Here is a 12,210-nt window from a genome sequence, read left to right as displayed (position 1 = left end):
TCTTATTATTACTGGCTAACTTGTTACTAACTTTCACATGTCATTTGCCAGATGGTCACCTTTGCATGGCTGAGGTATGTTGGATATTTAGAGTATTTTATTAACAAAGCGGTACAATCTTCTATAGTTGTGTTTTACAACTCTGTGCTTCATGGCTTGTGTGTGTACGATATCGTCATTTTACCAGCATCTAACTGCCTCTTTTAACATTTTTGTCAAAATCAACATAATGAGTATTTTATTCAGTATATGTTTCATGTCAATGTATGTGTCAAAAAATGTTTAGGATCAGTATTGCTTGGCTGTGCGTTGCTTGCATGGGTACATGTACCGAATAGTGGATATTGTTTCAGTATTATTGTACTAATGTTTTGCTGTTTCCTGCTGCTCTGCATGGCTTGCACACTGTTTTGAAAAAGCCTATTTTGTTGCTTTTGCTGTCTGCACGTTTTAACCACCACCTCACTGGTTTCAGAACATCTTGCAAAAGGACTGCAGTTGAAGATTTAGCTAACAGTGGCACATTTACAGAAATGTTATATAAGTAAATGAAATTAAATGGAATTGTTTTATCACCTTAAACTCAGTAATGATGATACGCCTCTGTGGCAACATGGTTAGCTTGTGACATTTCACACACAAGCCAGAATAATGCTTAACATTGACAGATCAACAAAATTGAGGAAACAGATTTTCTCAATTACTATAAAAAAGAAAGGGCAATCAATCATTTAATTTTCTTTATTTACAATATAGTTCTACACATAACAAATATCCTCAGAATTACATACATTTTCATAAATTTCTGTACATTTTCTAAACAAAGCGTGGCCTTGTTCTTACTGGGAATAATTGAGTAACATTCTGCAGCTCTTAGAAGCACTAATCATGCAGAAAACCTCTCACACACATGCACACACACTTTTCCTTCTGTAGTCCTTGAATTAAAAACAAAAACCATCATGACATCACACATGCACTGAACACCATCGCGGAAGCAAGAAGTGTTTATCATTCCTAATATTCTTATCACATAGGTGTATTGGAAGTCTCTTTGTCTGTGGTGTTGCTAGATATCCATCTGTTGTGGTTCTGGTGGCTCCAGCAGGGGCATCTAGGCAGCATAATGCGCAGTGACTTCCTGAACTTCTCCCCTACAAATGCATAGATGAGTGGGTTTACCCAGCAGTGAGACAGTGCAACAATCTCAGCGTAGTTAATGGCAGAGCTGATGTTTTTTGTAGCCTCGCAGCTGTTAAGGAAGTCAAACAGCTGCAGTGTCTGAAGGAAAACTATGACATTGTAGGGGACCCAGCACACCACAAACACACACACTATAGAAAATATCAGCTTTACAGCTCGGCCCTTTTTGGAGTTTCTACACTTGTGCAGCACAGCAAGGATTTTCACATAGCAGAAAATCATGATGGGGAGGCACACAAAAAGGCCCACTGTGTTCTCACTGAAGTTTCGCACCATCTTCCAAAACTCCTGCGCGTCCTCTGGATACAGCGGCTGACACTTAGAGCTGTTATCATCTGGATCAATCTCCAAGGAGGCAAAGATCACCTGAGGGACTGCGGCAATGACGGATATAACCCAGATAGTGATGCTGGCTATGATTCCATATTGAAGCGTTCTGGCTCGCATGGCTGCAACAGCGTGGACGATGGCCAGGTAGCGGTCCACACTCATCAGGGTCACAAACACTGTCCCACTGTAGAAACCCAACTGTACAGAGGAACAGAGGGGGAAGCAGAGTCAGAGCAGGATGTGGCATACAGTAAAAGGTGACAGGCTTCACAGGCCTCAGTGAGATTCTTCATACAGCCACATTACACGGCAGCTGTTTCACCTGAGAACACTCGATCTCACCTTGATTATTGGGAGAATATCTCCACTATTACAAAAAAGCTGCACATTACTTGTGTTTACAGTGGAACACATAAATATGTGCACAACCTAAATAAACTGTATTTGAAGCAACATTTATCATTAGATATTATTAGAAATGTTGATTATTGGCAATAACACCTTACTCACATGCTCCACCATAGTATTTACATGCTGACATTTCAGATGTACCGTTTCCCTAATTGAGTGAAGGCACTCAGCCTGAACATGACTTTTCACACCTTACAGTGTAACTACAAAACCACAGAGGAAACTTAATGTGTCGATGTAGGAGGAAGTGATTTCCAATAGTTTATTAGTAAACTAAACCTCTTTCTGAATTCTGCCTTCTAAATCATTAGTTCTGGTGAGTAATTTGACATTTTTTGGTGTATTAAATAATAAAAATTATTATTATTATTTTTTTAAAAACCCCACCTGATAGACTCCTGTCATCAGTTTGCATAGTGCAAGATTCTGTGAATTGACGGCCCAGAGGGGCAGGGATGCAGCCAGTATGAGGTCAGACAGGGCCAGGTTGAGGAGGCATACGTCTGTCATAGACTTCAGCTTTATGTACCGGAGGAGAACCCAGAGAACTGTGGTGTTGCCTGTGGAATCAATTAAATCAATGAGAAATTATTTCATTACATTCTGGTTAATGCAATAAAACGTGCTCAGAGAGTAATACATGTTTCTTTTTCTCTTTAAGAGTCAAACCTTATTGAACATACCTAACAGACCTAAACAAAACATCACGTAGCAAAGAACCGTCATAACCCTGGTTCCATCAGGCAGATCTGGACTGAGATCCATATCACAGGCGGGATCATAGTCGTACCCCTCCAAGTACATGGATGTCTCGTTCTCTGATTGGTTCATATTGCTGTGAGAAAAAGAACAGGTCCTATAAGGATTAATTCGGCTAAACACGGTTTGGTAAGAAAATAAGTTTTGTAAGAAAAGTTTATTTTTGAGTCTTGTTCCCAACTAGTAAAACACTTTGATTTTCCCAACTTGTCAAAAAGTGATGCTTTGGGATAGCAACCAACCTACAAAGGGTCAGTATATACCAAGCTGGGAATGATAGTAAAAACAATTACCTTTTTTTAAAAAATACATTTTGGTGGCCACCTGTTTGAATGTGTGTGCGAAAGTAACTTATTTCAGTTCCTGACAACCTAAATGAACCCATGTTGGTATTAAACCAAGGCAATCAAGTCTACAACACTCCACTGGTCCACAGGTTCAAATAATAACAATAACAGTAATAATAATAATAATAATAATAATTGCTTCTAATAAGTAAAAACATCTTTAATTGTCATTTGTTTCACTGAAATGCTACTTTCTAGGAAATTCCTGAGGTGATGAAAAGTGAAAAAATAAAAAATGAGATTTTTAGTCATCAGACAAATAGACTTGGTAGAATTTTGAGTGTTTGCAGTGAAGCACTAGTCTGGTCACAAAAGTAAAAAAAAAAGTAAGCCTAGGCTGTTGGACTTGCTACAACATGTGATTTAGTTCAAACTCAACACAAATTTGCGTTGTTCTGGGAGATCTGGAATTCAAGTGTTACCCCAGACCTTCAATTAAATTGTAAAAACAACAAAAAACAACCGTCTTTAACTTCCTCATCTGGTTACTCAGCCTTTCTCAACAAAAACCTACAGTAATTCTCTCTGAACTCTGGTTATGCCAAAAAAAGTGACCATCTAAAAGCCACATAAAATGACCTCTGTTTTTTCTATAGGAAGTGAAATCTTGTTGTCTTTAAGCCAACTCTTGTTCTTACTGAATTTCTTTTAATTTACAGTGTTAATATAGAAATAAATCTACAACTACTTACTTTATCAACAATGAGATCTTTTGACTCCTGATTCTGCTTTCTTGCTGTGTAGAGGGCACGCTTCCCTTCGTTTGCTCAGAGGTGTTAGTAAAAAACTTTCCTCCACTAACAAATCTACAGGAAACAGAGATAGAGAGACAAAATGTTTCTGGCACACCGTCATGATGAGTGAACTCTGTATGTTCCACACTTAACATTTTGTATAGATAAAAACTTCCTGCCCTTTAAATTGAACCTTTTAGATAATACTCATCATTTGGTGAGTCATGAGAGGCTTGAACTGCTGCTATTTTAGACCTAAAAATAATTGTCCAAATGCGACAGAAATCCACAGCGATAACTATGATTTTGGTGGAGCCCAGGTACAAACATTTTTGACAACAACAACCTTCACAAGATACAACATGTATCTTTCTATGAATAGACCTGTTGCAGACTTCCTCTTGATGTGACCATAATCAAATTTGAGTGATCTCTTTTGAACCACATGTCAAGCTATCATCACACACCAATGCCGACCCTCACTTCCTGTGGCTGATAGTGTTTACACACACACGTGCATACACACATAATCCTCGAAGTATAGGAGGTGAGAGAGATGAAGTATGTCTGGTAAAAAGTGGCTAAACGTTTTAAAAGTAAAAAGTTGTAAGAGTGCTTACCACATCATCCGCCAACAATTCACTGCTCCTGAATGATCATGTTCTTGTGTCGGGCATCAAGCCTGCGTGTCATCCTGTCGCCTTGCATTGCTTGCTTTTTGTGTCAAATCCTGCTGCAGAGCTCATTTCTGGTAAGGTGAGCACTGGGGTTTTGTTGTTTCCTCTGCATTGTGTCAAACCTGCACAGAGGTGTCAGTGCGGTTTTCTGAGAATTGTCCCTTTATGTGCTCGTATGTGTCAAGAAGGGAGCAGAGGGGAAAGTGTATTCTAATGAGGAGCTTTTCTCGTTTTCGCAGATCCGTTTTTTTTGCTTTGGTGACATCAACTTTTAAAGAGTATTCAGCTCATCAGGAATTACAGATTTTTTTTAGAGTTTTAATAATTTTTTTATACTTTGAATATAAAATAGGTAAGACCTGAATCTTAAAATGTGATGTTCCAAATTGGCTCATGTTAACAGAAATCTGTAGTTGAGCTTCTCCTCAACCACTGTAACCACTGCCCTTCAGAATAAGCTGCCTTTGTACATCATGACACTAACTCAGCACTAAGAAATAAATGCCACCTAATTGTTTGATTTGTGACTATCTCAAGCTTTTATTTTAGATGAGCACAAGTATACAGCTCCATTACCAGAATTAAATTAAAAAAAGATAATAATAATGAAATAATAAAATGTGTGTTTTGTTCTTATACATGTCATACCGCGTTCACATTACATGTATTCAGGCTGACTCTCATGTCAGTAGGTGGAGGGGATGGTGGCGGCGCTACAACTACGTGAGATGCCTGTTCAGCCATAGACCACTGTTCAGGATGCTGTTTCAACACAGCTGTATATTTTTAACGAGACGTCAGGACACTCTCCAGCTGTGTTTGTGGCAACAGAGCCAGGAAAGCCAAAAGTTGATCTTTTCCTGACCTTAACCAAGTGGTTTTTGTGCCTAATCCTAACCAGACCATAAGCACAGCGCATAAAATTGAAAACTGAACATATAACAGATTGGGATGAGGTGTGTTTTGCCGTGGATTCAATGTCCCAAGGAAGGTACAATAAAACATTGATTGAACATGTAAAACTTTAATTGTCTCTATTGGCAAACTAAACCACTACAACAACAAATCATAACATGATACAGCAGCAGAAAAGAATACATTCAGTATGAAAAGACTAGAAAATTGAAAATACATTGTATACTGTACATATTTACAAATGTGAAACATAAAACAAAATCAAAAAAATAAATGGAAAGTTACTGGTATGTGTGATGAGACAAAATTGGTTCCATATCAACAGATGCATAACCCTGTGTTATTTTTAATCTCTGTAGCTTTGATTCATCATCAAACTTCTGAATGAATAACTTTTTCCACAGGCAGAGTGAAAAAACAACTCTGTGTTGTAAAAGAGTAATTTGCCTCATTTCTTATTTTCAAATGTTGAGTTTTCCCCTACACCATGAATGTTTTTTCCACGAACTTGCAGGCTAATCAAAACATGTGTGAAAAAGGAAAAAAAAAGGAGAAGCAGAAACACTTCAAACACATCAGGCAGAGACAAACAAACTTTGTGGTCACATACTGCAACAAAAAAGGACGTCAACATTTCAGTCACTTGTGTAGAATTTGAAGTGCCGTTAAGTTTCCTCCAATGTCAGCAGGAAAAGGGGGAGCATTGCATCTACAAAATACAGTACCTAAAATCATACAGTAAAGGAGATGGTGAGACTGATCATTTCACACTTCAATTATGGTCAAAACAAAATATTCTAGTGCAAACTAAGTCTTACTGGTCTGAAGATGATAATGTGTACAGGTATAGTACAGGCAGCTTTTTGACATTTTTTGACATTTGACATAGTTATCATAGGTGGAAACTGCAAAAAAACAGTGATAAAATGGAACAGCAAGGCAACCTGGATAAAGACATGTCAAAGTCTGCAGCTGATGTCCATAAAACATGGCCCTCCACCTCCTACTTGATGATGGTGGACATGACGTCAGAGGACCTGGACACAATTGAGCTTTTCCTGTATGAGCTATCTGACAAATCAATGGAGGAGGGCAAGGGAATACAAGGCACCCAGTCCTTCAGCAGCTGCATGGCTCGTTTCATAAACTTTTGCCCCACAAAGGCGTATATGATGGGGTTCAGGCAGCAGTGAGTATAAGCAAAGGCCTCAGTCACTGTTACTGCTAGCCTCAGATTTCCCTCCAGGTTGCATTCATTACCTTGCAGTATCCTCTCTTCTTTCAGAAACTTGAGGACAAGAGAAATGTTATATGGGGCCCAGAACAGGAAAAAAGCAACCACTATGGAGACGATCAGCTTGACAACACGGTGCTTCTTTGCGGTCCTCATGTTCACTAGTGTGGGGATGATCCTGGCGTAGCAAATTAGCATCACCAACAAGGGAATCACAAGACCTAGTATATTTGGTGCCAGGAGGTTGTAAAGCTCCCAGGCGTAGCTTTCCGGGGTGTAGCTACAACTCAGCACAGAAGATTCATTTGTCATCTTTGTGAAGATAAGAGTGGGTACAGACACACTGAAGCTCAACATCCAAACAATTATTGTTATAGTGATGCCTGCCCTCAGAGTGCGATATCGTGCCACCCTGAGAGAGTGCATGATGACAGCATAACGGTCCAGCGTCATGACAACCATGAAGAAGATGCTGCTGAAGAAGCCGGTGTTGTGGGAGGCAGCGGCAAAGCGGCACATGAAGTCTCCGAAGGTCCACTCGCTGACCACAGAATAGTAAGCGTAGAGAGGCAGTGTGAGGACGAAGAGGAGGTCAGAGAGAGCAAGGTTTAAGAGACAGATGTCTGTCAGGTTGGTCTGCTTGCGGTACTTCACCAGGACACACACCACTAGGCCATTACCTGGGGAGAGGGAAAAAAATCATATCTCATCATCAATCATATTATCAAATTAAGTAATGGATTTGCTTAGTGACTTTCTCTCTTTCTCACCAACACACACACACACACACACACACACATACACACACACACACACACACACACACACACACACACACACACACACACACACACACACACACACACTCAGGACTGGCATAAATGTCCTCACTTTCCAAAAATGTCCTCATTTGTGGTTAAAAACTTCCAGTCCTCACTATATAGCAAGTACAAGTAACACACACACACACACACACACACACACACACACACACACACACACACACACACACACACACACACACACACACACACACAAACACACACACACACACACACACACACACACACACACACACACACACACACACACACACTTGTGCTGCTTATATACTAGAATTCCCCAGCCTCTAATCTTTAAAATGTGGACTGGCCCTCACTATGTCGCGAGTGCAAGTAACTCTCTCTCTCTCTCTCTCTCTCTCTCTCTCTCTCTCTCTCTCACTCACACACACACACACACACACACACACACATACACACATACCTATGAAGCCGAGGAAGAAAACCAGAGTGTAGAGAGTGGGCAGGAACACCTTGCCAAAAGCGTTCACACCATGGGAGTCACAAGGACCGTAGCCAGTGTTATCCGAGTCATAATAATCTGAATAATCATAACTGGTGGTGGTGGTGGTGGTGGTGGTGGTGGTATTTGCTCCAGCATCTACAGACAGAGATTTACATTTTGTCATTTCAACAGTTACAGCATCTAACCTTATGTTATGATATAATTCCTAATTAATTTAATAAAATGTATTGAAATGAGCGTGTTACATGTGAACAAATTATTAGTGGAGGTGAATGGAATTAAGTTTCTGGTAGTCACAGTATTGAAAAAATGCACTTCAAATTACGTAGAGAGTAATGTAATTCACAGTGAGGTCTGTGATTATTCATAGAATGATGTGGCCACTGTAGCTGGAAAGACACAATGCTGTTTTTAAACATTTTTTTGTTTTTTCAATGCTGTGCGCACCACAAACTAAATTCCATTGAACTCTACTATATTGGTGTAAGGGCAGATACCTCACAGATGAATATCTCAAAACAGAAATAAAACCAAATGAATAAAATAATTTTAACCTAACCTATCTACATGGATTATTACACTGTAAGTTAGAGAGTATGAACAATTGTCAGTAGAGTGAATCAGTCCAAAAAGTCAACTGATAATGGAGGTTTTATGCCACCTGTTGGTCTTTACGTGTAACTTACTTCCTTGCTGGGAAAATTTTGGACACCTACACATACATCTACAAGGAGTAGACAAAATAATGTAAACACTTTATGAAAAAGGACTTGAACTTACAGCACAATTACAAAAACTGTTGCCAAAGTGGTTCATATTAGGTCAACTTGCCATACACTGTTCATCATATCCCTGATAAAGTCAGCAATGACGTGTTTCTGTTTCTTTCTTTCTTTCTTTCTTTCTTTCTTTCTTTCTTTCTTTTTTTGGTCTGTCATCAGGTTTTCTTTAAGATTTATTCCACATAAATAATTAATTTAGATTTTTGAATCTTTTAAATGTTTATTACTTTAGACTTCCTTTGAACTTTTGCCTACATTAGTAGATACATGTTTGTAGGTTGTATATGAAGGAGAATTTTTGAAGGACTTGAAATTACTTGAAATTTACTTTTAAAAACAAAATTCGAACATAGTAAACATAAAATAATCTCAGGACTTAAACATTTTAATAAAGACCCAATTGGAAATACCAAAAAGTGATAAAGTTAACAATAGTACAGCATTTGGAATTTAAATAGAAAATGGAAATAAAACTGCAGCATTGTATTTAACTTCGGGCATCACAAATAATCACACACAAAATATTTCTTCAACAAGCCAACAACACATTAATTTATGTATATAAGAAGTAAAAAAAAAGTTATTAAAATGCATTCACCTGCCATGGTGATATCTCAGTGATGTTTTTTCCTATGTATAGTCAGTAGCTTCTCTTCAGGGCTCCTTATTTCTCTGTCTGGATCTTTATGGGTGTGATGTCCTCAAATACTGATGAACAAACTGTCTGCAAGCCAACAGTCCCCTTAATAAGTGGTATGCTTGAGAAAGAGAAGTGCAGATGTTGTTTCCTGTACGTCCCTAAGTGTGACTGTGAGATCCTTATCTGCTGCTCAAAGTTCACAGATGCTTCATGTAGCCTACCAAAATAACACAGATTATCACATCAAAACAAAGTGTGGCCGAAAAACAAAGTCAGACACTGACAAAAAAACCCCAGCTGATTTTAGCTGAAAGGTCATACTTTATTCTTTACCATATGATTCACATATAAAATGAAGAGTTTGAGCATTTGATTATTGTAGCTCTTCCATTGCCTTTGTGATGGAGACAAATCTTTTATATGATCAGAGCAATTATAATTTAGATTTAATCATATCCAGTACGATTATAATGATTGCTGACCATCAATGAGGGAGTGATGGGCGGCCTTCATGTTTAATACATTCACAGCACAGGTTGTAGCTTTAATAGTTCTGTAGTAGTAGCGTTTGTTCAAAGATTGCTGTTTAGTGTTGGTGTCAAGCAAAAAACACCAATGTGACCTTTTCAAAAGGTCAGTTTAATGACACTGTTGGGTTAGGATTGACACCTGATGCCCTATTTTAGGTTACATATTAGTTACATTTTTTTTAGGTTTAGGTTTTAGGTTACATTATTACATTTCAAACTTGTTTTTGCTATTATAGAGAAATCCTCAATCTTCCTCCTCTTCTTTTTGTTATTATTATTTTTATTATTATTATTATTATTATTATTATTTAGAGCACCCCAAAGATGGGTTAAATGGTAGTCAATAGTCTGTGAGTGACCTCTTGTGGTGGAGAATCATACCTTAGTTGTGCAGGGAGGTGTTGCATGGGCGAGACAGAACAAAGCATGCCGGGAGAAACATGCCGGGAGAAAAGATTTGAATTCTCATCATAGAATTTCAATGAGACATTGTGCAGAAGCTTTGCTGAAATAACGGCTCAAACCTTTGTTATCTTATATGTAAACTTAACAACAACAACAACAACAATAACAACAACAACAACAACATAATAATAATAATAATAATAATAATAATAATAATAATAATAACAACAACAATAATGATATCTATTAAATTAAACGTATATCATTACATACTGCGGATGTCAGTGTGTAAATAAAGGCTTTATTTAATTGAGTTTGTGTTTGTGTTTGTGTTTGTATTTATCTGTGTGTATTTGCGGTGCAGGATACTGTCGCTCTCCAGCTGGCGCTCAGTGAATTCCCAATGAGGATGACTGACGTGAGGGCTGCTGACGGAGGCGGGCTGGAGAGAGCTGCGTCAGGTTAGACGGACGCAGCTGCAAAAGGCAGGAAACAGCGTGTCATTACCTTCCAAATAAAAGAGTGTGAAAAAAAACTTTTAAGAAAACGCTTAGACTAATGGGCTGAAAGGTGGAGATGAAGGTTTTATAGGATAAGCATTGGTGACTTATTTAATGTCCCACAACGAGGCTTGTTAAAGATACAAAAATAGTGGAAACAATAGATAACTTTCGTTTAACGAGTTGGTGAACTCTAATTTTGAAACGCTACACAGGAAGTGCGATGTATTGACACCGTTAGCTTGAGCATTCTCGAGGGAAAACAGCCGGGGGGGGGGGGGACACGAAGATTATATCAAGTAGATTTGACAAGTAACTCAGTCCACCAGAATGGCTCACTGAGACTGTTTTGACAAAAGTAAGTTGGAGTTAAAATTCTTAACATTTATCGACATTCTTGTGTCGAAGTTAGCTTTTTCTTTGTGCTTCAGGTCACACTGTTGTGCTGTCATCCCTGCGCGCTGTCTGTCACTTGTCGGACCTGTGGTAGAAAATACAAAGTTATTCTTTTCCTTTTTCGAAAACAAGGCTTTTCATGTATTGCTTTGGATATGTTTGGTAGCAAATTAATTTAATTTTGATGTGCGAACTCGCAGGTGATAGCATAATGGATATCCACCGAGTGTGAGAGCAACAGCGGATTTTGGGAGCCCAGCCTGAGTGCCGCTATCATCTGAAGCTGGATATCTAATCACTGCAATGACCGAGTCCTCAAAGCCGCCTTTAGGGTGAGTCCTCAAAACTGACTACAGACTAATTAAATGTTATTTTAAACGTTTTATAATTTTCTTCTTCCGCTGGGTACAACTTCAAACTAACTTTATGGATAGTTGGTTTAATGTCATCTCGGAAGAAACCGGCCTGGCGACTTAAAAACTGCGCAAATTCACAGTCCCACTTGTTGTCTTGGCATTATTACTCCTATAAACAGCCCGTGAACTGTGTGCAGTTCATCCAGACTATACTTATGACTGTTTTAGGAAACTTTATATTTTCGGACATGAGTCATGTTTGAGTTGCCATGGTGTTTTTCTCGATAACAGTAATTTCATGGGTCAATAAAAAAAACTGCGGAATTATTGACTGTCTGGTCGAAATGGTGAAGAGCGTCCACAGCAGTTGTGTAGTCTCTATAGTGAGTATTGACAACAGAGAGAGTGTTCCAGCAGCCACATCAACCTGCTCTCCATTTACCTCCAGTCTGTCAGACAATAAGAATAAACAGCTCTGGACCAAAGCCAAGTGCAGCTGTGTATTTGGTTGCTAGTAGAGAGACAGTGACATGGCCTTTTGTTGGTGGAACAACAGCAGCAGCAGCAACTGTAGGTGAGGTCCCCAATGTGCTTTTAATTGTGTTGTTAGACTTGTTTCATGTTTTAAAATAATAGTAAAGGCCTAATTCCAAATATTATGATCAGTAACTGCTTAGATTGAT

At 38.6% G+C, this 12,210-nt stretch overlaps 2 protein-coding genes across 2 annotated transcripts; both read right to left on the bottom strand.

The window, feature by feature from the left end:
- Window positions 1–782: 782 nt before the first annotated feature.
- Window positions 783–3,850, bottom strand: LOC141012420 (CX3C chemokine receptor 1). Its single transcript, XM_073485896.1, has 4 exons — window positions 3,743–3,850; window positions 2,628–2,779; window positions 2,332–2,504; window positions 783–1,731 (listed from the first exon to the last, which is right to left on the bottom strand). Exons 2-4 carry the CDS (start codon window positions 2,773–2,775, stop codon window positions 1,030–1,032), a joined length of 1,023 nt encoding a protein of 340 aa, XP_073341997.1. The 5' UTR covers window positions 2,776–2,779; window positions 3,743–3,850; the 3' UTR covers window positions 783–1,029.
- Window positions 3,851–5,666: 1,816 nt separating this feature from the next.
- On the bottom strand, window positions 5,667–7,997 carry LOC141012348 (C-C chemokine receptor type 4-like; the record flags this gene model as incomplete). Its single annotated transcript, XM_073485809.1, has 2 exons — window positions 5,667–7,290; window positions 7,877–7,997. Coding segments are annotated over 2 exons (1,032 nt in total), but the record flags the coding sequence as incomplete, so codon positions are not given.
- Between the last annotated feature and the right edge of the window lie 4,213 nt (window positions 7,998–12,210).

This window comes from Pagrus major, chromosome 17 (genome assembly GCF_040436345.1).
Source record: "Pagrus major chromosome 17, Pma_NU_1.0".
NCBI classification, from domain to species: Eukaryota; Metazoa; Chordata; class Actinopteri; order Spariformes; family Sparidae; genus Pagrus; species Pagrus major.
The sequence above is the reverse complement of the archived record's forward strand: the minus strand, read 5'-3'. Positions and strand labels throughout refer to the sequence as shown.